The following is a 23,197-nucleotide window of genomic DNA, read 5'->3' on the forward strand; positions in this document are numbered from 1 at the left end:
ACTTGAAAGAACCTGTTGTTTAGGTAGGATCTGAACCATGTGCCTTTTGCCCTTTGCCCTTACCATGTGACAGGGTATCCATGCCATGTGACATGCCATGTGACAGGGTATCCATGCCATTGGCCGGCCCCTGTCACATGGTAGGAGCACTGGATGGCCGGCGCCATCTTTAAAGATGGCAGTGGCCATCTTTATGATGGCAGCACTGGATGGCCGGCGCCACCTTTAAATATGGCGGTGGCCATCTTTATGATGGCAGCGGCCATCTTTAAAGATGGCGCCGGCCAGCCAGTGCTCCTACCATGTGACAGGGGCTGGCCAATGGCACGGATACCCTGTCACATGGTAAGGGCAAAGGGCCATCGGCGCCATCTTTATGAGTGGCAGCCGACGGCCCGAGAATGGGAGATCGCTCCCGGGACCACCACTGGACCACCAGGTAATTTTAAAATGTTTTGGGGGGATCGGGAGGGTGGAGGAAGCTAAGGGGTCATTTTTAAAGGGTCGGGTGGGATTTTTTTTTATCGGGCCATCGGCGCCATTTTTGAGTGGCAGCCAAAATGGCGCCGATGGCCCGAGAGTGGGAGATCGGTCCCCGCACCCCCACTGGATCACCAGGTACTCATAAAAAGTTTTGGGGGGGCGTTGGGAGGGTGGGGAAAGGTAAGGGATTAGTTTTATAGGGTCGGGGTGGGTTTAGGGGTTGTTTTGGTGTGCCGGTTTTCCCGCCCTCCCCCCAAATAACTCCCATTAGTGGACACTAACGGGAGTAACGATTTTTCACGATAAATCAGGAAAATGTCTATTGTATCGCGCACTGTACTGATTTTTGACGATTTAAAAAGTATCGGACGATTTTTTTAAATCGTCAAAAAACGATTCACATCCCTATCGTTAACTACTTCTCAGAAAATTGGATAAGAAACTGACAACAGTGAAGCTATATAAATCTTGTAAGTAGGCTAGATTGTAAAAGTTAATTTTATTTTGTATAGATAGAGATATTTCCTTTCCCATATGAAGTGGATGATGCCACTTCCATTGGCTTGTATTAATTGTAAAAGTATTTTAGGAAATACAGTTTATTTGCTTTGCTTAAGTAAATTTGTATCAAAATGTGTTTGAAAGATTATTAGGCAGATTGTACACATATTATTTGGTCCTGTAGGAATCTCGGTAAGGTTTGCTACTAGTTATCTGCTGGTAAGTGAAGAATAAATATGGTGTGCTTGGATATAACCAAAGGAAAAATGTGTCTTTGTACAGAAATATATCTTTGAACATAGTATATCTTGTTGCCATTGCATTACAGCTAGACACTTACAGGTGAATTTTCAAAGGAGGTATGCATATAAAGATAACATTTTATTGTAGCAATTTTGAAAAAGCCATTTACCTGCATTAAAGGGCATTTAATGCAGGTAAAAACCAATTGACGTTATAGGCAGCTTCCGGATCCCGCCTCCAGGTCTGTCCCTTGATGACACGATGCTCAGCTGCCGGAGTGGGGCAGGCTTCACAAACTTACCTCTGGACTCAAAACAGCTGCTGGCAAGAGACAGGGTGAATGTTCTCTCTCCTTTCGCTCTCAGTGGGGTCTCTGGGCTGCCAATGTTATAGGCAGCTTCCGGATCCTGCCTCCTGGTCTGTCCCTCGATGACACAATGCTCAGCTACCGGAGTGGAGTTTACCATTGGGGCAGGCTTCACAAACTCACCCCTGGACTTAAAACAGCTGCTGGCAAGAGACAGGGTAAACATTCTCTCTCCTTTCGCTGATTACTATTAAAAAGTTTCTTATAGAAAAGCTTGGATTTGTTTTGGAAGACTCTCCAGCTGTGAATAATTGTTATTTCCTACCCAAACCCATGAATATAAATAACAGATCTGAAATGTTATTCCAGGGAGACCTTACAAATTTCTTAGAAGATTCAACAGCCTAAGTCATTGAATGGGGGAATCTATTGGTTACCTTTTCCTCTATTAATGATATTAAGCAATAATGAAAAGGTATTTCAATAGATACCCCTTAATGTATTTGGAAAAAGCTATTAAAATATCTCCAGACTTAGCAGTATCCACACAGGAGGTAATTTCTATGGGTTTCTTATTCACACTCCGTTTTCCATGTAAATGTTTAATTAAGAAACAAGAAGATTTGTATATTTTCTTTATACCCGATCAGTTAAACATTTTCTTGTAGAAAGGAGATTACCAACCTCATCCCCTGTGTCTAATTAAATGAAAAAGTAAATCTAGTGCAGGTTCTATGTTAAAGACTTTACTTAAGAAAATATTAAAGTTAAAGACTCCCCTTTGGTTTGTCACCATGTAATATGCTCTCAATTATGTTTGATATTAATGGAGTTGGTATAAGATTTAATTTGCAAAATGGTATTTTGCTGGAAATGAGTTTTTTCCAATTACCAATCCATGTATTTCTGAGTGCAAACATTTAACAAGTTTGTATTATTTGAATAATTATAAATAAAGAATTAAAAAAAAAAAGCCAGTTGACAATTGAATGGCATATATTGGAGAAATTTTCAATAGCCCACTTACATAGGTAGAGTGCATTTACACATGTAAATCCCATTTCTATGTGTATAAATATCTTTGAAAATCAAGCCCTAACTCTTTAAAGTCTCTCTCATCGCTGTATCCAGCCACTGATTTTCATTCAGGAAGTAATACTTCCAGAATTTTAAGTTAACTAAATAAAAAGATAGTGTATTAAAAAACAAAGAAGATTTATTATATGTAGGTCTTCTGGTTTTAGGTTTTAACCGATAAACCCTTATAAACACCCATGAAGCCAAAAACGTAAAATAGATATTAGACAAACACAAGAAAAATACCACTTCCTCTAGTACTCACTCACCCTACTTTTCCTACCCTCAATCTTCCACTTTGATTTTGTGCCTTTTCCAGTCTGAGTCCTTAATAAATATATGTATTTGATTCAACCAAAAAATGACCTGTGTCACAAAAACATTGTTAAACTCTGATTTGGTACCCCAAAGTGTTGGGGTTCCCAGCTGCGGGCTGCTGCAGTCGGGCCCCTTACGTCCCTCAGACGTCCACGCCGAACCCAGCTCAGACTTCAGCACCTTGCCTTGGCAACAGGTCCTGCTCCATTTTGAGTACGTTGTTGCTATTTCATGCGTTCCAGTCTGTGCTCCTGATCCTGTGTTCCAGTGTGTCTTCCTGTTCCCGTGTCCTCGACCCGTCCCCACTCCTGCACCAGTCCTTGGACTGACTTACTCGTTTTGACTTCTGCTTTGTTTCCTGACTCCGCTTCTCCGCTGCCTGCCCTGACCTCTGGACCATTCCTGGTCATGCCTGCCTGCTGCCAGCCCTGACCTAGTCTACCTGATGCCACCTTGCCTACTTCTGGACACCTCTTCCGGAATGAGCTGCACCTAAGTCCTGCCAGCCCTGGCACCCAAGGGCTCAACCTGAGGGGAACGTGGGCTGGTATAGGGTCCTCCCCATCTGTACTGCCTCCCAATGATGAGGATCACTGGGGGCTTTCCCTGGTGGTGACTCCACCCTCATTGTGGCTCAAGGGTCCACAAGCGCAACACAAAGAACACTAATTAGGTTAAAAAAACCCAACATATAAATATATTATTTATAAACACCTAAAATCAGAATTCCTAATTATAGGTAAACTCTAGTAGCAGATATTAAACTAGCCAAATGGGCATATATAAAGTTATTTAGTATTTAGACCTGGGCAAGTGCTTATTTGAATTAAACTGTAGTGAAATTGTGAATAACAGTCCCTGTAGTTTAAAAGGTTTATTTTTCATTTGAATAGTATTTAGTGCTGAAAACGTAAAGGTTAAACTAGGCCTGCCCCTTTGTCTCGCCCCTTCGTCTCAGCCCCGAGGAAGCCACTATCCCCATCCTCAGAGGAAAATATAACTTATACAAATGCCAACGACCATGGACAAACGGATTTCTCGGAACGAATAAAGCCAGCACGCACCAACCACTTCCAAACATCTCTACCATTCCTTTCCAGCCAAAATACTGCACCCTTTACAATCTCACCAGAGTCCACCAAGACAAATCAGCATGCTATCCAGCCCTCACAGCATCTACTCCTGCTTTCCAGCATCCATTCCACAGGTTCCAGCATCCACTCCAGTAGTTCCAGCATCCATTCCACAGGTTCCAGCATCCATTCCACAGGTTCCAGCATCCATTCCACAAGTTCCAGCATCCTCTTCAGCTGTTCCAGCATCCACTCCAGTAGTTCCAGCATCCACTCCAGCTATTCCAGCATCCACTCCACAGGTTCCAGCATCCTCTTCAGCTGTTCCAGCATCCACTCCAGTAGTTCCAGCAGATCCATCCATCCTAGCAGATTCTGAACATAACCGGTCACAGACCTTCCTTTTATAACACTAGCAAATCAGCATACAATGACACACTGCCACTCCATCCCCATACTCAAGAGAAAACCCAGAAATAACTCTCCACCAGACCCCATTCAGACACCCAGACAACAAAGACTCATCAACATCATGACATCTCCCATTACACAACTTCTAGGCCTCTCATTATTCACTTTAACCTTATTCAATGCACAGTCACTTTCCAAAAAAATGCACCTTCTCAATGATTACCTCATTGACAACAACCCTGACATATGTGCAATAACAGAAACTTGGTTAAAACCCACGGACATATCATTAACTAACCAATTACCTACACAATCCTTCGACCTCTTCTCAATACCTAGACCAAAAAAGAAAGGAGGAGGAATTCTACTTGCTGCAAAAAAACAACTGGGCATAACCCTACAACTATCATACGCCACTTCAAATCTTGAATGCTCCATATTCAAATCTCAACATCTACAAATTTTCCTCATCTACGCCACACCAGGAACTCTAGAGGCTAACCCCTCCCCTCTAATAGAGATAATAGCCAAACACCTAAACTCAGACAAACCAACCATCATACTGGGAGACTTCAACATTCACGTGGACTCCATCCCTCAATCTACTAACTGCGAAACCTTCCTTTCCTCCCTCAGTCATCTTGGATTCTCACAAATAATCAGCGGGCCCACCCACAAAGCAGGTCATACATTAGACCTCATATTTATCAACGATAGCTGGTCCATCCATACCAATCCCACCTGCACACCAATCCCCTGGTCAGACCATCAGATCATAGACACAACCCTCAAAATGAAAAACTCACCACCTCCAAACATCTCCAAAACCACCATTCATTTCAGGAAACCATGCTCTCTGGAGTTACTCTCAGAACACTGCTCCAAAGATCTCAAACAAATAGACCTCTCAGACGCCAACACAGCCACCACCTCATGGATCAAACTCACGAACAAAATAGCGGATCAACTCTGTCCAACCTCCTCAAAAGTAATCCAATCGGCACGAGACAACAGAAAACCATGGTTCACCCCGGAACTCAAAGCCCTAAAACAAAAATTACGAAACAAAGAACAAAGCTGGAGAATCAACCCTACACCCACATCCAGACTGGACTACAAAGCCACCCTCAACACCTACAGAAACGCCATACACAAAACAAAAAAGGACTTCTATGCAAAAAGAATTCATAACTTCATCTTCGACTCTAAAGCATTATTCTCTTACGTATCATCTCTCACCAAACCGACACCACCATCCATTCCAGACCAACTAGCGCTCAGCAAGGCCAACGAATTAGCCACCTACTTCAAAACAAAAATCTCAAACCTCACTAGCTCCCTCACAACCCATCAAACTCTACCAATACCTCATAGCTCATACCAACCCACTCTGAATTCTAGACTAAAGTCATTCGAGCCTACATCCGCCATGGAGATTGAAAATTTACTTAAAAAAATTAAACCATCTGCACATCCATCGGACCCACTCCCTACCAATCTGCTCACTGCCATCCCTAGCACCGTCGCAAAACCTATTGCAGAAATCATCAACACCTCTTTGGCCATGGGCACAGTTCCTAACCAACTAAAACTTGCAATCATCAAACCCCTACTGAAAAAACCAAATGCATCACTAACGGACCCAGCTAACTTCAGACCCATTGCAAACCTGCCCCTGATCTCCAAATTGATGGAAAAAGCCGTAAACAAACAACTTTCCGATTATCTCGAGGAATACAACATTCTCTCCCCTGCACAATATGGTTTTCGAAAATCACTAAGCACAGAGTCACTTTTGCTTTCTCTCACTGATAATTTACTTTTGAACCTGGAGAAAAAACAATCATTCTTACTGGTCCTACTAGACCTATCCTCAGCGTTCGACACAGTAAATCACTCACAACTCTTGGAACAACTATCAAACATAGGAATTAAAGGCACAGCTCTCAGTTGGTTCAAATCATTCCTATCAAACAGGTTTTACCAGGTCAGAATTAATAACAAGGATTCTAACCCCATCCTATCAGACCAAGGTGTACCTCAAGGTTCTTCCCTCTCTCCCACCCTGTTCAACGTCTACCTCCTCCCCCTCTGCCATCTGCTATCACAGCTTAAACTTACTCATTACCTCTATGCAGACGACATCCAGATCCTCATCCCTATCACAGAATCTATTCAAAAAACCTTCGCCTACTGGGAGAATTGTCTTCAACCAATTAAACAAGTACTCTCCAGCCTGAACCTGATTCTAAACTCCAGCAAAACAGAGTTGCTACTGATTTCACACAACCCGAACACCCACACACCTAACCTGACACAAACCACATCTTTAAACATTGAGCTCTCTGCTGATGTCAGGAATCTAGGAGCATGGCTGGACAATCAACTTAACCTAAAAAAATTCATAAACACAACCACCAGGGACTGCTTCTTTAAACTACAGGTCCTAAAGAAACTAAAGCCACTCCTTCACTTCAATGACTTTCGCCTCGTACTTCAATCCATTATTTTTTCGAAACTTGATTACTGCAACTCAATCTTACTTGGCCTCCCCTCCAACAGCATCAAACCCCTACAGATAGTACAAAATGCCGCAGCCAGAATCCTAACTAACACGAAGAGAAGAGACCATATTACCCCCATCTTGAGCAACCTCCACTGGCTACCCATCAAACAGAGAATCCTATATAAAACATTAACCATCATTCATAAAGCAATTCATAACGTCGCACCTATATCTCTACAAACCCAACTTCGTCCACACTTATCTTCCAGACCCATCAGAAGCGCCTACAAAGGCACGTTAGCCGCAGCTCCTGCCAAATCAACACTAAGAAAAAGAGCACTCTCCACTGCGGGACCACACCAATGGAATGCGCTCCCACCAGACCTTCGACTCGAATCCAATCTACTAGAGTTCAAAAAAAGGTTAAAAACCTGGCTCTTCAGGCAAGCTTTCCAATAGGCACCTCCTCCTGACTTTCAGATCCAACCATTGCAGGGTATCACCAACACCTTGCCACTTAATTATCATACCGTAATTGCTTATTCACAATTCTAACAGTCATTATTCACCTTTATATAACCGTCTACTGCAGACCATATTCGCTACTAAAGTTCCTTGTAAAAAAAAAAAAAAAAAAAAAAGGTTAAATCTGTTAAATGCTATTGTTACATTCTATGTTATTTGTAATAATGTTCAATGGTTTATTGTTATTGTTCCATGTTCTATGTAAAAAAACCCAGGTCTAACTTCCCAGACCAGGGCAACCTCTTTCGTTACTTGTAAACCGGACTGATTTGTATTGCATACAGGAATTCCGGTATATAAAAATTTAAAATAAATAAATAAATAATAAATAGATAAATTATTGAATCCTTTCAAATTGAAAAGAAAGTTGTTTATATACAATGTGATTTAATTAAAATGCGTTAACTGATTTTATGTGAGAATTTATATTTTGCAGAAGAAAATAATAGATGATGGAGGATTTGCATCAAGTTGAAGCTGCTGCTACCACTGCTGTTGAGCTTTCTCAGACATTTAGTAGTTGCTTTACTTCTAAAAACAAAAATTCAGTTATCAAATGCCTGCCTTACAAAGTACAAACTTCTACTTATGACAGCAGTGTCTTGGTCCCCTATATTTTATTCTAAAAGAAACATTAATTACATCTCCTAGAACCCTGCCCTGTTTAAGTACTTAGGTTTTTTAAGAAAAAGAGCCTCCTTTATTTGTCTGATAATAGAGTTGTCCCATCTGGGGTACCAATTATCTTGGGTTCATACTGTATCAATTCCAGTAACTGAACTCCTCATATATCCCAGGAATTGCTCTATCTTTATATAAATAATTATTGCTCTCACTAATATATTATCTCTTAGGAGCAATGATGTATTAAAACTATAGGACATGGGGTGCTGGGAAGAGAGTGAATTATAAGAGAACTTCTTATTAAATATTTCCTCATTCATCACTAGGGATGTGCACAATTTTTTTTTTTGGTTCATTTTCATTTTCAGGTTCAGGGTGGACCATTTTGGTCCATTTCCCGAACCCAAAAACGTTTTTCCGTTTGTTTTTGGAAACGGACTGAAAAAAAAACCCCACCCCAACCCTTCTAATTTACTTAATTACAACCTCCCAACCTCCCCCCCAAAACATACAAAAAGTCCCTGGTGGTCCAGCGGGGGTCCCAGGAGCGATCTCCCCCTCCCGGGCCATTGGCTGCCACTAATCAAAATGGTGCTGGTGGCCCTTTTCCCTTACCATGTGACAGGGGCTACCGGTGCCATTGGTTGGCCCCTGTCACATGGTAAGAGCAATGGATGGCCGGCACCATTTAAATTGCCTAATTCGTTTCAAACAAATGCACATCCCTATTCAGCACTACCTGTCCTATCAGTTTAACACATCAGCAGAGAATAGTACTCTTTCTAGATGTCCTGTGTTAAATCCTGCTTCCCTTCTATCTATTCCTTCAAATGATGATCTCCATGATTGAGTAATGACTGTGAATCAGATCTCCCTACCCCGTTTTGATTTTTAGACATTCCAGTTTAGAATCCTGACAAGATGTTTTATGTTGATGGGTCTTGGCTGAGAAATAAATCAATTTCCCTTGTGACTGGATTTGCTGTCTATTCTCAGCATATTCTCATTGAAAGTCATTTACCCTCTGTTTACTCTGGTCAACTTGCTGAAATCTTTGCTCTTACCAGAAATTGTATTTTGGCCAAACAGAAAATGTGTAAACATTTTCACTGATTCTGTGGTTGTTCAAGATTTTGACACTTTCTGGAGGCAGCAGGGACCTCTATAAAAATATTCAGTATGTTTCTGCCCTTGTAGACACTTTAATGCAACCCTCTACTGTTGCCATTGTACAATATATTGCTTACTAGAAGCCTTATGATAATGTAACAAAGGGAAATGTGTTGGTAGATTCTACTGCCAGGAAAATGGCACATTCAATTCCTAACGTCAGACCACTGTTTTTGGTCACTGTTAACCAGTCTCCTGTACCTTGTTAAAAGGCACCAAGATCAGGCACCAGATTCAGAAAAAAACAATTTTGGAGACTGGTGGGATGTTATTTGTACCTTGATAATCTGTGGTGCAACCCAGACAGTGACTTGGTTGCATCCAGGTCCTCCTCCCTTATTTGGCATGCTTATATCACAAAATAGTCCATTGAAGCAAAGGTAGGATAGCTGATTTGGTCAGAAGTGATTGGTATCCACCAAAATTTCTCATGGTGGCCCAGCAATATTGCAAAAATTAGGCTATATGCAAAGCACATAACATTAGGAAACCTGTTTAAACTATCCCAGCTGGCCAACCTCAGCCATGGAGTCCATTTGCCTGATTTTATACAAAGCACTGCTAACCATTCCTTCAGTAAAGTCAGCAAAACTAACCCAGGCAGGGCCCGTACTATGGAACACGATGCCTCCTGAAATCAGATTACAGAGTGATCTAAAAACTTTTATGAAAAATTTAAAAACATGGTTCTTTAAACAAGCCTTTCCTAAAGAGACCAGAGGATACAGAAAGTACAGGAACACGCAGAAGAGCATGAATACAACACTACTCTCATAAAGTGCATGAGAATACATTATTCAATCTGACAAATAAAGTAAAACTACAAATGAAGAGTAACCTACTATTACACCCAGACAAGACCAACATTACTCAAATATTGACTTTTATTTATGAAAATTGTAACCGAACCTTATTGGCATCTTTTAGAATGTACGATAATCCACACATACCTACCTTATATTATGTGCCTATTTGTGAACCTTTGCGATGGTATATAACTTAGCAATGGTATAGAAAAGATTGTAAATAAATTAATAAATGACAAAATGTTGCTCTTTCAAATATGTATTAGTTTTTATATTTCTATATTTGGGTTGGACAGAGGCCTACCCATGTGCTAAAGATGATGCTATTACAGTATGGGGCAGATTTTCAAAGGGTTACGAGCGTAACATACGCGTGTAACCCCCGAAAAGCTGCCCCAAGCTCCCCTGTGCGCGCCAAGCCCCGTGACACGCATATGCCCCAGGGCTTTCCAAAATGGGCGGTCTGGTGGCGTAGTCGGGGGCGTGGTGGTATAGAGCAGGGCCAGGGGCGTTGCAGTGGGCCAGGGGCGTGGCCAGGGGCGTTCCTGAGTCCTCTGGCATAATGGCCGTGCCGGAGGTTTGCGCACAAGTTACGCCTGCCTCAGGCAGGTGTAACTCACCGAAACAAGGTGGGGGGGGGGGAGATTTAGATAGGGTGGGTTAGATAGGGGAAGGGTGGGAAAGGTGGGGGGGGAGGCAAAAAATGTTCCCTCTGAGGCTGCTCCGATTTTGGAGCGGCCTTGGAGGGAACGGGGAAAGCCATCAGGGCTCCCCTAGGGCTCAGCACGCGCACATGTTATAAAATCTACGCCCGCACATGCGTTTTAAAATCTGGCCCAATAGATATAAAAGGTTTTAAGAGATTTCATTTTCCAATTTGGTATTCCTGTGACTATTAACAGTGACTGAGGCACTCACTTCAGAGGACAGATAATGAAGGACATTTGCAAAGCTATAGGTATTTGTCAGAGTTTCAACTACTCTTACTACCCTCATTCCTCTGGTCTAGTAGAAAGAATTGTGTCTTAAAGAACAAATTGGCTAAAATTTGTGCTAAAAATGGAATCAAACGGCTCTCCCACTTGCGCTTATGAATATGAAATCTACACCCAACAGGAAATTAAGGTTAAACCCTCATGAGATACTAATGACAATGCCTATATGGACCCATTCATCACCTCCCATCACAGCCACTCTTATTAATATTAGGTATGTGCATTCATTTGAAATGAAATAGATATGTATTCACTAGCCTGGTAAGTATATGTAATAGAGATGTGAACTATGAGAAAGTAACAGGGAACAAAATATAGGCTAGAGAAATAAGTTGCAAGATTTATACTGACAGTTACCTTCTTCTGATATTCATTAGAAAATTATTGTTTTATCCTATCTCTGAGACTGAAACCAACTGAAGGCTAGCATACCCCACAGCTTTGCAAGTCCTGAAAGTTTTACTATCCTCTGGAGATAAGAGTATATAAATAATGTATTCTCTTTGATCAGGGTCACTTCCTTGCCTGCAGCTTAACTAGATGGTTGAGGTACCAGAGGGCCCTGTAATTGCATGTACTGTGTCTTAATCCATTCAATAAAATAGTTTTTATTATTTTTCTGACTTATCTACCTTTGTAGTCAATCTTATTTTCTCCTCATCACCAGCTAACTTAAAGGGACTTTTCACGTGCAATAACTAAATCGGAATGGAGTCCGCATCGGAAGAGGAGGAGTCGGTGCAGCGTCGGGGCAACCTCTGCAACGACTTCACTGACGGCAAAAAGGTAGGACACCTTATCGCTGCCAGTAGCGCACCCAGTAGCACCACCTTATATGATGGCACTATTGAGTGCGAAAGCGGGCAGCAATTGCACCGCAGAGGTGTGATCGCTGCCGGCTTTCGCAGGCCCACCCCCCGCTTCGTCCCCCCACCCCCCACCCCCCTTACCGCCAAATTCTCTAAAGTCTGCTACCTTAGAAAATCCAGGCCTTAGGGGTATATTTAATAAAGAGAAACAGTGTGAGCTTGTCTCACGCTGTGAAGTATAACAAGGAGCAAGCAGAGCGAGCAGAGAGTTAATAGGATTGGGGGAGGGGTGGTAACTCATGGAGACAGCAGCAGTTTGAATTGCTGCTTCGCCATTGGTTACAGGGAATAAATATTTCTGGCGCCTTTTTCTGTGGTGCTTCAATTAACCGGGAGCAGCGAGGCAAAAGGCAGTGCTTGCTTTCCCTCCCACCCGCCCTTAAATGTTGGTTGTAATGAAAGTATATATTAAAAGCGTTTGTTGTCGCAGTTGAGGCGGAAACCCGAGCCCTAAGTTATAATTTTGTATGTGTTTATAAAGGACATTGTTGGGGGGGTGGTGGTGAATCTTGTGTAGTTTGGGGCTGCTACACAGGATGGCTGGTGAGCAAGAGGGGGGCCGATGCTCTGGCCGCAAACTTACCCTCGCAGGAGCTGCGGCGGGGTAAGTGGAAAGGGGTGAAGAAGCGTCTTACCCTCGCAGGAGCTGCGGCGGGGTAAGTGAAAAGGGGTGAAAAAGCATATTACCATTCGGACGAAGTGGTAAGAGAAGTACCAGAAGAAGAAGGGGAGGAGGAGGGGGTTGGGGGGAATGTTTTGACTAATTGTTAAAAGTTGAAGGGCTCGGGTTAAGTTATGAAATAAACTGCGGCCCAATGTATAAGCCAAATCATATGGAGTTTGTCTTTTGTACAAGGGAGGGGGGGGGGGAGGGTGTGTCAGCGAGCGAATAGTCTTGCCTACCTATGTTATGTTTTAATACAAGTTTGCACAACTTAATAAATATACATAACAGCAGGCAAATCCACTTTGTAAATATGACCTAAAAACTTTGAAATACATTTTTAAAACATAGGATGTAATTTTTCTTATTTGCTAAACTCAGCAAAGCTCTTTCTTCTGGAATAAAATATATCAGTCTGAGCACTGGCTAATATTATGCTCTCTCCATCAATCAGAGTGAGAATTTTCTATTCTTTGACCAATAAGGTTGCTGTTCTTTTTCTTTTTTTCCTCAGATATTCCTAACTTCAGTACATTTTAATAAAGGATTAAAGTAATTCTCCAAATCTTTCTCTTAAAATCTTTTAACTGTTGACATGCATGACATCTGTACATAAACTAGGGTTATTCTTCCAAAACTATTGAGCAGAAGTAGAATGCAAAATAGTAAAAAGTCCTAGTCTAGTATCTGTATTGTTGTTGGAGAAAACTGGATTCTTTAAAGGCTGTGAAACTTTTTTCTTGACTAATCTGAACATTTTTGGTCCAATAATAGGTAACACATTTTGTAAAATAGACAATAAAAAACCTGAACTTTGAAATAGAAGATAATGATCTAAAAATGATTCAGTAGGAGAAGATGGTAACATTTGATTGCTGAATAAAAATTATGGATCAGATGATTTCTGCTTAGAAGGGTACTGAAATACCACAGAAATAACCTTGCCAGGCTGTTTCCAGGGATTTCAGTCTCTTAGCTGTTCTCAGTTTCCTCCGTCAAATCTCCCTTATCCATTTAAGTATAGTTATCACTGCAGAAGATTTGACTGCACAGTTGTGTGTGTGTGTTGGTTGGAAAAGAGGAAGGAGAAATCTTCCATCTTCTAATCTCTGTTCAGCCTTTTATTTTTCTCTTTTTCTTTTCCTCTATTTGAACCATGCTTACCTCTTCTGCTGCTTGGAAGTATGGTTCTGATTCAGATGCCAAGGTTCCACTGGCTTCTGATTCATATATCTCTGTGGTCTCATCTTTTTGTTCTTCTGTTTGTTTACTTAGCTCCATTAGGTTCTGAAATTCATTGGTAATGGCATATTGATCCCATTCGTTGGCCCTATTCCAATGCATAGGAGTGTACCAAGCAACAGCCTGGGGAGAAAAATGTTGTTTTTATTATTGACAAAAAAATACTGAAGATAATATCAAGTCAACTGTTTGTTTTATGACTTATATTTGAACAATTTTTATGAGACTAAATAAAACATGGAATGAAAAAATTAGGCTGAAAGAAAACATGAAATTATACAATCAGGGAAACACTAGTTTCTAAATAAACAATGTCTGTCAAAAAGCTAGTTATATTCAAATATGTACTATCAACAATCAAACTATTGAATTGAGCTTACATAATTTCCTCTTTCTTTAAATAATCATATGACATTTTTTTTTAAATTTTAATTTTTTTAAATTTAAATTACTTAATTTCTATTTTTTATTTCAGAGAGGAAAGGACCTCAGCACTGGTTGAAAACATAACAAATTGAATTCAAAACCTGTTGTTACAATTACAGGTCAAAAAACTCTCAATTTTATTGATTTTAATATGAAAATCTATAGTCCTCTTGTATTTTTTCAATCGCTGTTTAATAAAATCATATTTCAGCTCATTGGCAGTAACAATAGTATGATCTGTTCTATTCTCATCTATACATCTCACAGAATTACTGCTTGACAGTTGAAAAACGCCCAATAAAATCTGCTTTTTAGAAAAATCATGAAAACTTTTCCACACTGAAAACTTTTCTACCTTATCTGAATGTTGCCCAATATGCAAATATCTTCTTTATATGACGAATCTTTTCACGTATCTTATGCAGATTACTGTGACAAATTGAGCCAAATTTGTTGAGACATGGGACGTGTCATTAAAAGAAAAATCAGTTCACTCTGATGCTGTGTTAGCAAAACATTGTCAATGTTGGCGTTTCAATACTCAAAAGGATGGAGTCACAGTAATCTGCACAAAATACATAAAAAGATTCATCATGTAAAGAAGATATTTGAATATTGGGCAGTATGGAAAAGTTTTCAGTGGGAAAAAGTTTTTATTGGGCATTATTCAACTGTATGCGCATTTAGAAAATCAATGACAATGCACAATTGGAATCTTTGAAGTGAATTTTCAAAACTTTATGGGCTGGATTTTAATACCTACGCACGGGCATACATTTGTGCATGCAACCCGGCCATCCATTGCTCCTACTATGTGACAGGGGCCAACCAATGGCACCAGTAGCCCCTGCGACACAGTAAGGTCAAAGGCTATCGGTGCCATTTTGAATACCGGCAGCCGAGGGCGTGAGTGCAGGATATGGCTCCCAGACCCCCCGCTGGACCACCAGGGAGTTTTGGTAAGTCTTGGAGGGGTCAGGAGGGTGGGGGGTTGTAGTTAATTCAATTTTAGCCGGGAAACGAATAAGAATGAATGCATTAACGTATCAGGGACCCCCCTTGCCGAATGCAACGTATCTGCCCCGCAACGACTATGAATTCCGAATGCAACCTATGGCGTCCCTCTGCACATCCCTAGTAAACTGGTTAATTTCATTTATATGCACATGTTTTAAAATTGGCCAACTTACACACGTAAATCAGGACATGCGTAAGTCCTACTTTATTTTCACATGTAAAATGTACACACATATACTTTTAAAATAGGTAGAAAAAGAACACACGTTCAATTCATTGATATACATGGTTTCAATGCATTGCTTGTATTCAAGCATAAGCTTACATACATTCATATGTTGCGGGGTAGAGATATGAGTATTTTGTAAAACACAAGTATCATTCACGTGGATTATAAAATACTTGCATATATATGCTCGTGACCATATCTGTGTGTATATGCTGCTGCGCACATTTGATAACAGTTATCCTCTTTGTATCTAGGAATGTATACAATGCTGCTGTGTGTTCATCTACCCTCTTTTCCAGGAGAAACTGATCAGACGAAAGTAAGATACGGCAGGAGATCGACTGCAGGAGGTCGTTCAGCGGGGGTTCCAGACCGCCACTGAACGACCTCCTGCAGTCGATCTCCTGCTGGCGCCATTTTCCATACGGAAAACGATTCGCGGCAGGAAATCGCTCCCGGAACCCCGCTGGACCCCCAGGAACTTTTGGCCAGCTTGGGGGGGCCTCCTGACCCCCACAAGACTTGCCAAAAGTCCAGCGGGGGTCCGGAAGGACCTCCTGCAGTCGAATTGTTTTGGTCTATGGCCGCCGCCATTTTGCGGCGGCCATTTTGCAAAATGGCGCCGGCTGAAGACAACACGATTCAATTGAGGGGGCCGTTCCGGACCGCCGCCGTTCCGGACCACTGCTGGATCCCCAGGTAATTTAAAGCATTTGGGGGGGGGGTTCGGGAGGGTGGGGGATTTAATTTAAAGGGTCGGGGTGGGTTTTAGGGGGTTTTAGTGTGCCGGTTTTCCTGCCCTCCCCCTTCCCCCTTCCCCCGATTTACGATTTTTTGACGATAAATCGGGGGAATTGGTATTGTATCGTGGCCCTAACGATTTTTGACGATTTAAAATATATCGGACGATATTTTAAATCGTCAAAAAACGATTCACATCCCTAATATATATACACCTGATATTCTTCAGCTAAGGTCTGTTAAGTTCAGCAAGATATTATAACCAGTTTTAATCAGTTGACTAAGCCAAGAAAGAGAAAAAGCTATCTGTAGCTATCTCTAGTCAGAGAACAGAGGAATGGCTTTTGCGGCATCCTTCAAAGGGTGAATTGTCACAAGATGGTGACCTGCATGGACATGTTGTGAAGAGCTCCTCCATCTCAGACTTTTTTCTATGCTTCTTACCTTTCATTGGCCATGATGAAGCAGAAGGGCAAGCTGCAGGTATATCCCTCTGTAGCTTTGCAACAAACTCTGACACGGCAAACATGATCCCAGAGCTCTTCTTGGCTTCTCAGTCTTTTTCAGGAGCTGCTCTTGGTGCTTCTGGTATTGAGGAAGCAGACCAGTGGCTAGAGATTGATGCAGAAGTTTTGTTAAGCCCTGACTTCAAGACACCTCCTTCTACTGCAGTTTTTGCCATGACATCATCTTTAAGCGCCTCAAATCTGTTGGGGTTCAGCCAGAAAGGAGGTGCAGAGGGTCAGGTGTTCACTGCTGCTGTAGTTGGAGTTTGGAGCAGGTAGCATTCAGGACAGGAAGATGCGACTTTTAAGGAAGATGGTGGTCAGCTCTCCCCTGCTGTGCATGCCATGAGTGGGCTCCAGCAACCCTCATTTGAGGTAAGAGATCCGAACCATTTGCTGCCGGCAGTAAGGCCCTGCATTCTCAAACCCTCCCCCATTACACCTGATAGTATTTGGACAGTTTTGTCATTGTTAAGTCTAATCTTATTTCTCTAACTGGCACCATTAACCATATCTCCAGACCCAGTCTCAGCAAGAACAGTTGATGGCTCATATGGATCAATAAATAAAGTTTATTTATTTATTTAAATTGCAGAAATTATTATTTAAACTGCAGAAATAAAGGCAAGTGCCTTTTTGAAATTCGCTGTGAATTCAGGGGAAACAGAGAGAGCCTTGGACACGCCCCCCAGAGTGACGTAGGTGCACCCCAGCGCTAAGACAGCGACACCTCCAGGCGTCCCAAGTGCCGGCAATATATAATCTTCAAATACTCCCTGAACATAAAGAAAAATGGCAATCCATCAACCTTCATCAGAATGCAAAGACAACAGAAACAGAACAAACTCCAACAACTGGAAAGTAAAAGGTATGAAATCTAAAACAAATCTCAAATATCAACACACCAACAATTAATCACAACAACACTTCACTCTGTAACTATCTAACACTCTCCTTCCTACTCTTTAATGCTCAATCAATAATCAAAAAAATTCCTATCATCAACGACCTTCTCCAAGATGAAAAACCAGACTTTATAGCTATCACACAGGGTGATCCAGTACCGAGCGGTAGGAAGAGCTGCGTTAGTGCCTACGGCACCCGCGGTTACCGCCCGCACAGTGCAGCTCACCTACCGCTCGATCCTGAAGCCTAATTATATGTAAATGTAAGCCGCGTCCGAAAAGCCTTAGTCCCGCGCAACCCAGGATACTGGATAGAGCGCCTATACAGGATCCTGGGTGCGCGGGCCTAAGGCTTCACGCCACGCTGGTATCTGTCATTTCAAATGTCATTTGAAATGACAGATACCAGGAAGTCTGGTCCGATCGGGTGCAAAAGTAAGTTGCTTCGCCGCTGTCAGTGTCCCCCCCCCCCCTCCTCTCGGAGCAGGGAGCGAAAAGCAGCCTTGCTCCGGGAGGGGGGGACGACACTGACGGCGGCGAAGCAACGCAGAAGCAACGGCGAAACGACTTTTCAGTGTTCCCTCCCCCCTCTCGGAGCAGGGAGCGAAAAGCAGCCTTGCTCCGGGAGGCCAATTGTACTCTTTCCCCGTGCAGGCGGCCATCTTGTCGGGAGGAGCTATCGGAGCCAGATCTTCGCGTTCCTGCTCGTGGCTCATGGCTGCAAAACAGCAAGTTTTGCCGGTGTCCGGGCTGGGGGAAAGCTTCGCCGCTGTCAGTGTCCCCCCCCCTCCCGGAGCAAGGCTGCTTTTCGCGCCCTGCTCCGAGATGGGGGGGGACACTGAAAAGTCGTTTCGCCGTTGCTTCTGCGTTGCTTCGCCGCCGTCAGTGTCCCCCCCCCCTCCCGGAGCAAGGCTGCTTTTCGCTCCCTGCTCCGAGAGGGGGGGGGGGAACACTGAAAAGTCGTTTCGCCGTTTCTTCGCCGCTGTCTTCTGGCTTCGCCGGTGTCCGGGCTGGGGGAAAGCTTCGCCGCTGTCAGTGTCCCCCCTCCTCCCGGAGCAAGGCGGCTTTTCGCGCCCTGCTCCGAGAGGAGGGGGGGACACTGAAAAGTCGCTTTGCCGTTGCAGTCTCCGTGGCAGCCCCAGTCCGGACATCGGAGGGGGGCTGCAACGTTTTTTTCGCTTTTTTTTTTTTTTGGCTTCTGGAGGAGGGGAGAGGACTGGGGCTGCCACGGAGACCGGCACCCATGATCGCGGCCGGGGCAGGTGAGCGGGGGCTGGGGGAAAGCTTGCCACCTACCCTTACCCATGCCTCTACCGCCTGGGTCAAGGTAGGCGGTAAATTTGCAGGTTAAACGCGCGACAAAACGGCAGGGAAAGGTAGCGTTAGTCGGGGCGCGGGTTACGGGATGCTAGGGGAATAGCTAATTGGCTCGTTTGCATGCAATATCGCGCTAATTCGCTCGTTTGCATGCAATATGCATGCCGCGGGCGGAAGGGATTACCCGGGGAATTTAGGACGCGGTAGGAGTAGGTTAAAGGGGATTCGGGATCGCAGGAAGGGCTAACGCGGCCGAAACGTGAGTTAGAAGCGGCTTAGGAGCAGGGTAAACACGGCCGCACTTTACAGGATAGGCCTGACAGAAACTTGGGCAAAAAACACTGACACTGTAATAATCAACCAAATCAACAACTCTTCTTTTAGAACTTTTTCTTTACCCAGACCAAAAAAAGAAAGGAGGAGGCTTAATGCTCATCTCCAAAAACAAATCTGCAACTGAAACCAATTCCAACAAGCAATTGCTCTCCACTAGAAATTGCATTATTTGATTCTCCACACTTACAAATTTGCCTATTATACTGCACCCCCAACCCTCTCGAAAAAAACTGCTCACCACTTATTAACTTTTTTCTGACCAAACTATCTATTACCAAACCTATAATTAACCTACATATGGACTCTACCCCCCTATCACCTGCATCCTCATCAATCATTGATGCACTATCATCTCTATGTCTCAATCAAATTATCACTGGCCCTACACACAAGGCAGGTCACACACTAGACCTAATCTTCATCAATACCAAGTTCTGGTCGAATCACCAAACAACGATTTCAAAAAATTCCATGGTCAGACCATTCTATCATCCACACAAATCTATTCTCTAATCATAAACGCTCAACAAAAAAAATACACTACCAAAACTTTCTCCTATCGTCCACCTTTCTGCATGGAAATGCTTTAAACAAATCTGCAGACTGAAATAACAAATATTGATCTATCTAACATAGAAAATGCAACATCTTCTTGGTTCAACATCACAAAAACTGTGGCAGAAAAGATAAATCCCAAAATAACAAAAACAATAAAAGAAACAAAAAATCAAAATCCCTGGTATAACAAAAACATCAGAGCAGCAAAAAGGAAACTCAGAAAAATAGAGAGATCCTGGAGAAAAAACAAAACAACTACACTTCTATACGCATACAAATCACAACTTGCCAATTATAAAAAACTCATCCATAAAACAAAAAAAGACTTCTACTCCAAAAAAATTTCCAAATACCAACAAAACCCTAAGATGCTCTTCAACATAGTAAAAACTTTTACAAAAACCTCTCAAGACGATCAATCACTATCATCACCAAAGATCAGCAGTGATGACTTCGCCAACTTCTTTAATGAAAAAATCAAATTATTCATTAAAAAACAACCTAAAAAATGACTCTCAACATAAGAACATAAGAAAATGCCATACTGGGTCAGACCAAGGGTCCATCAAGCCCAGCATCCAGGCCATAAGAACCTGGCAAGTACCCAAAAACTAAGTCTATTCCATGTTACCATTGCTAATGGCAGTGGCTATTCTCTAAGGGGTAGATTTTCAAAGGGGTACGTGCGTACCCCCCGAAAACCTACCCCAAACCCCCCCTGCGCACACTGAGCCTATTTTGCATAGGCTCGGCGGCGCGCACAAGCCCCGGGATGCGCGTAAGTCCCAGGGCTTGCATGGAGGGGAGTGTCAGGGGCGTGTCGAGGGCATGCCACGAGTGACGCGGCATTTCGGGGGTGTGCCGCGAGTGACGCGGCATTTCGGGGGTGGGCCCGGGGGTGTGGCGCCTGCCCAGGGGCGTGGTCAAGGCCTCCGGACCAGACCCCGGGTTGGGTGATGGCCCGCTGGCGCGAGCAGATTTACCATACGATAGGGCAAAGGTAGCGCCAGCGCCATTTTGGTTCCTGACACCCGACGTCATGAGTGCAGGAGATCGCTCCCGGACCCCCGCTGGACCCCCAGGGACTTTTGGCCAGCTTGGGGGGGCCTCCTGACCCGGCGCTACCTTTGCCCTCACTATGTCATACGACCCGTATGACATAGTGCAGGGCAAAAGTAGCGCCGGTGCCATTTTGAATATTGGCAATACGGCGCGAGTGCAGGAGGTCGCTCCCGGACCCCCGCTGGACTTTGGCAAGTCTTGTGGGGTTTAGGAGGCCCCCAAGCTGACCCAAATCCCTGGGGGTCCAGCGGGGGTCCGGGAGCGATCTCCTGCACTCGTGACGTCGGGTGTCAGGAACCAAAATGGCGCCGGCGCTACCTTTGTCCTGTCATATGGTAAGGGCAAAGGGCCACCGGCGCCATTTCTATTAACGCTGCCGGCGCTACCTTTTGCCCTCACTGTGTCATACGACCCATATGACATAGTGCAGGGCAAAAGTAGCGCCGGCGCCATTTTGAATATTGGCAATCTGGCGCGAGTGCAGGAGGTTGCTCCCGGACCCCCGCTGGACTTTTGGCAAGTCTTGTGGGGGTTAGGAGGCCCCCCAAGCTGGCCAAAAGTCCCTGGGGGTCCAGCGGGGGTCCGGGAGCGATCTCCTGCACTCGTGACGTCGGGTGTCAGGAACCAAAATGGCGCCGGCGCTACCTTTGCCCTCTGTATTAAGTACTGAAGAAGTTATTGAGAAAAAGATTGAAGTGTTATCTGAAAAGAGAGAAGAAACCCAATGCATACAGAAATTCCAGATCAGAAACCAAAGAAAAAAGCTCACTGTGATGGATGACTCTGTCATCAGAGGTACTAATCTTTTCCCTTGCACAAAAGCAAAGGGAAAAGTGGATAACAAAACTCAACTAAAGAGGTCACAAAAGGAGTCAAGAAACAGCAGTAACCTGAATGAAGAAAGCTGGGAAGCTATGAGCACAAATGCTCGTAGTTTTGGCAATAAAATCCCAGATCTGCAAGCCCTAATGGTGGAGGTGGACTTGGACGTTGTTGCTGTCACAGAAACGTGGTTTACGGAATCTCATGACTGGGATACGGCAATACCAGGCTATAACTTGTTAAGGAAGGACAGAGAAGATAGGAAAGGGGGAGGAGTGGTTCTTTATGTCAGAAACAATATCCAAGCATCTGAGCTGCAAGAAAGATGGGGCAATGAAGAAGCACTATGGGCCGACCTAAAAAAAGATGTCGCATCCATTTTTATTGGAGTGGTTTACAGGCCTCCAAACCAAAAGGAAGAGCTGGACAGAGATCTTGTTGAAGACATCAAAAAGATAGGAAAGAAGGGAGAAGTGGTGATTGTTGGAGTCTTTAATATGCCAGATGTAGACTGGAGAATCCCATCTGCAGAATCTAATAATAGTAGAGAAATAGTGGATGCCCTGCAAGTAGCTGTGTTCAAACAAATTGTAATGGAACCCACGAAAGAAGGAGCTATCCTCGACTTAGTGCTCACTAATGGAGATAATGTCTCTGATGTCTAGGTGGGCGTCCACATCAGCACCAGTGATCATCAAACGGTATGGTTTAATAACACAAAAAGGATATGGAAAAGAAGCACAAAGACCCAAGTTTTGCAGTTCAAAAACACGGACTTTGATGAAATGGGGAAGTACCTGAAGGAAGAACTAAAAGGTTGGGAGAACGAGAGAGATGTGGATCAACAGTGGACCAATCTAAAAGGAGCAATTACCAAGGCAACTAATCTATATGTTTAGAAAAGTAAAGAAAAGCAAAAGAAAAATGAAACCTATCTGGTTCGCAAAGGAGGTGGCTGACAAAATAAAGGCTAAAAGAACAGTGTTCAAGAAATATAAAAGATCCCAAAGGGAGGAGCACAAAGAAGAATATCTGGTAGAACTGAGGGAGACAAAGAAATTAATCAAGACAGCAAAAAGTCAAGCGGAAGAGAGGATTGCCAAGGAGGTAAAGAGAGGTAACAAAACATTTTTCAGATACATCAGTGAAAAGAGAAAAGTTCAAAGTAGTATAGTGAAATTGAAAGGTGGAAAGGATCAATGTGTGGAGAGTCAAAGAAATGGCAGAAATATTAAACAAATACTTCAGTTCTGTGTTCACTAAAGAGGACCCTGGTGAAGGACCGTCGCTAGTTAACAAGAAACTGGAGGGGAGTGGAGTAGATATAACTCCATTTACAGTAGAAAATGTATGGGAAGAGCTGGAGAAACTGAAAGTGGACAAAGCCATGGGGCCTGATGAAGTTCATCCCAGGATACTGAGGGAGCTCAGAGATGTGCTGGCGGGTCCGCTCTGTGACTTGTT

At 43.3% G+C, this 23,197-nt stretch overlaps 1 protein-coding gene across 1 annotated transcript in view; it reads right to left on the bottom strand.

The window, feature by feature from the left end:
• The window catches only part of LMNTD1 (lamin tail domain containing 1), a 1,277,316-nt gene that overhangs the window by 754,027 nt on the left and 500,092 nt on the right, over positions 1-23,197 (bottom strand). Inside the window, exon 8 of the mRNA XM_029600162.1 lies at positions 13,737-13,937. Within this exon, the coding sequence (XP_029456022.1) occupies positions 13,737-13,937 (201 nt within the window). The remainder of the gene's footprint in view (positions 1-13,736; positions 13,938-23,197) is intronic.

The sequence above is a fragment of the Rhinatrema bivittatum genome, chromosome 4 (genome assembly GCF_901001135.1).
Source record: "Rhinatrema bivittatum chromosome 4, aRhiBiv1.1, whole genome shotgun sequence".
Classification (NCBI taxonomy): Eukaryota; Metazoa; Chordata; class Amphibia; order Gymnophiona; family Rhinatrematidae; genus Rhinatrema; species Rhinatrema bivittatum.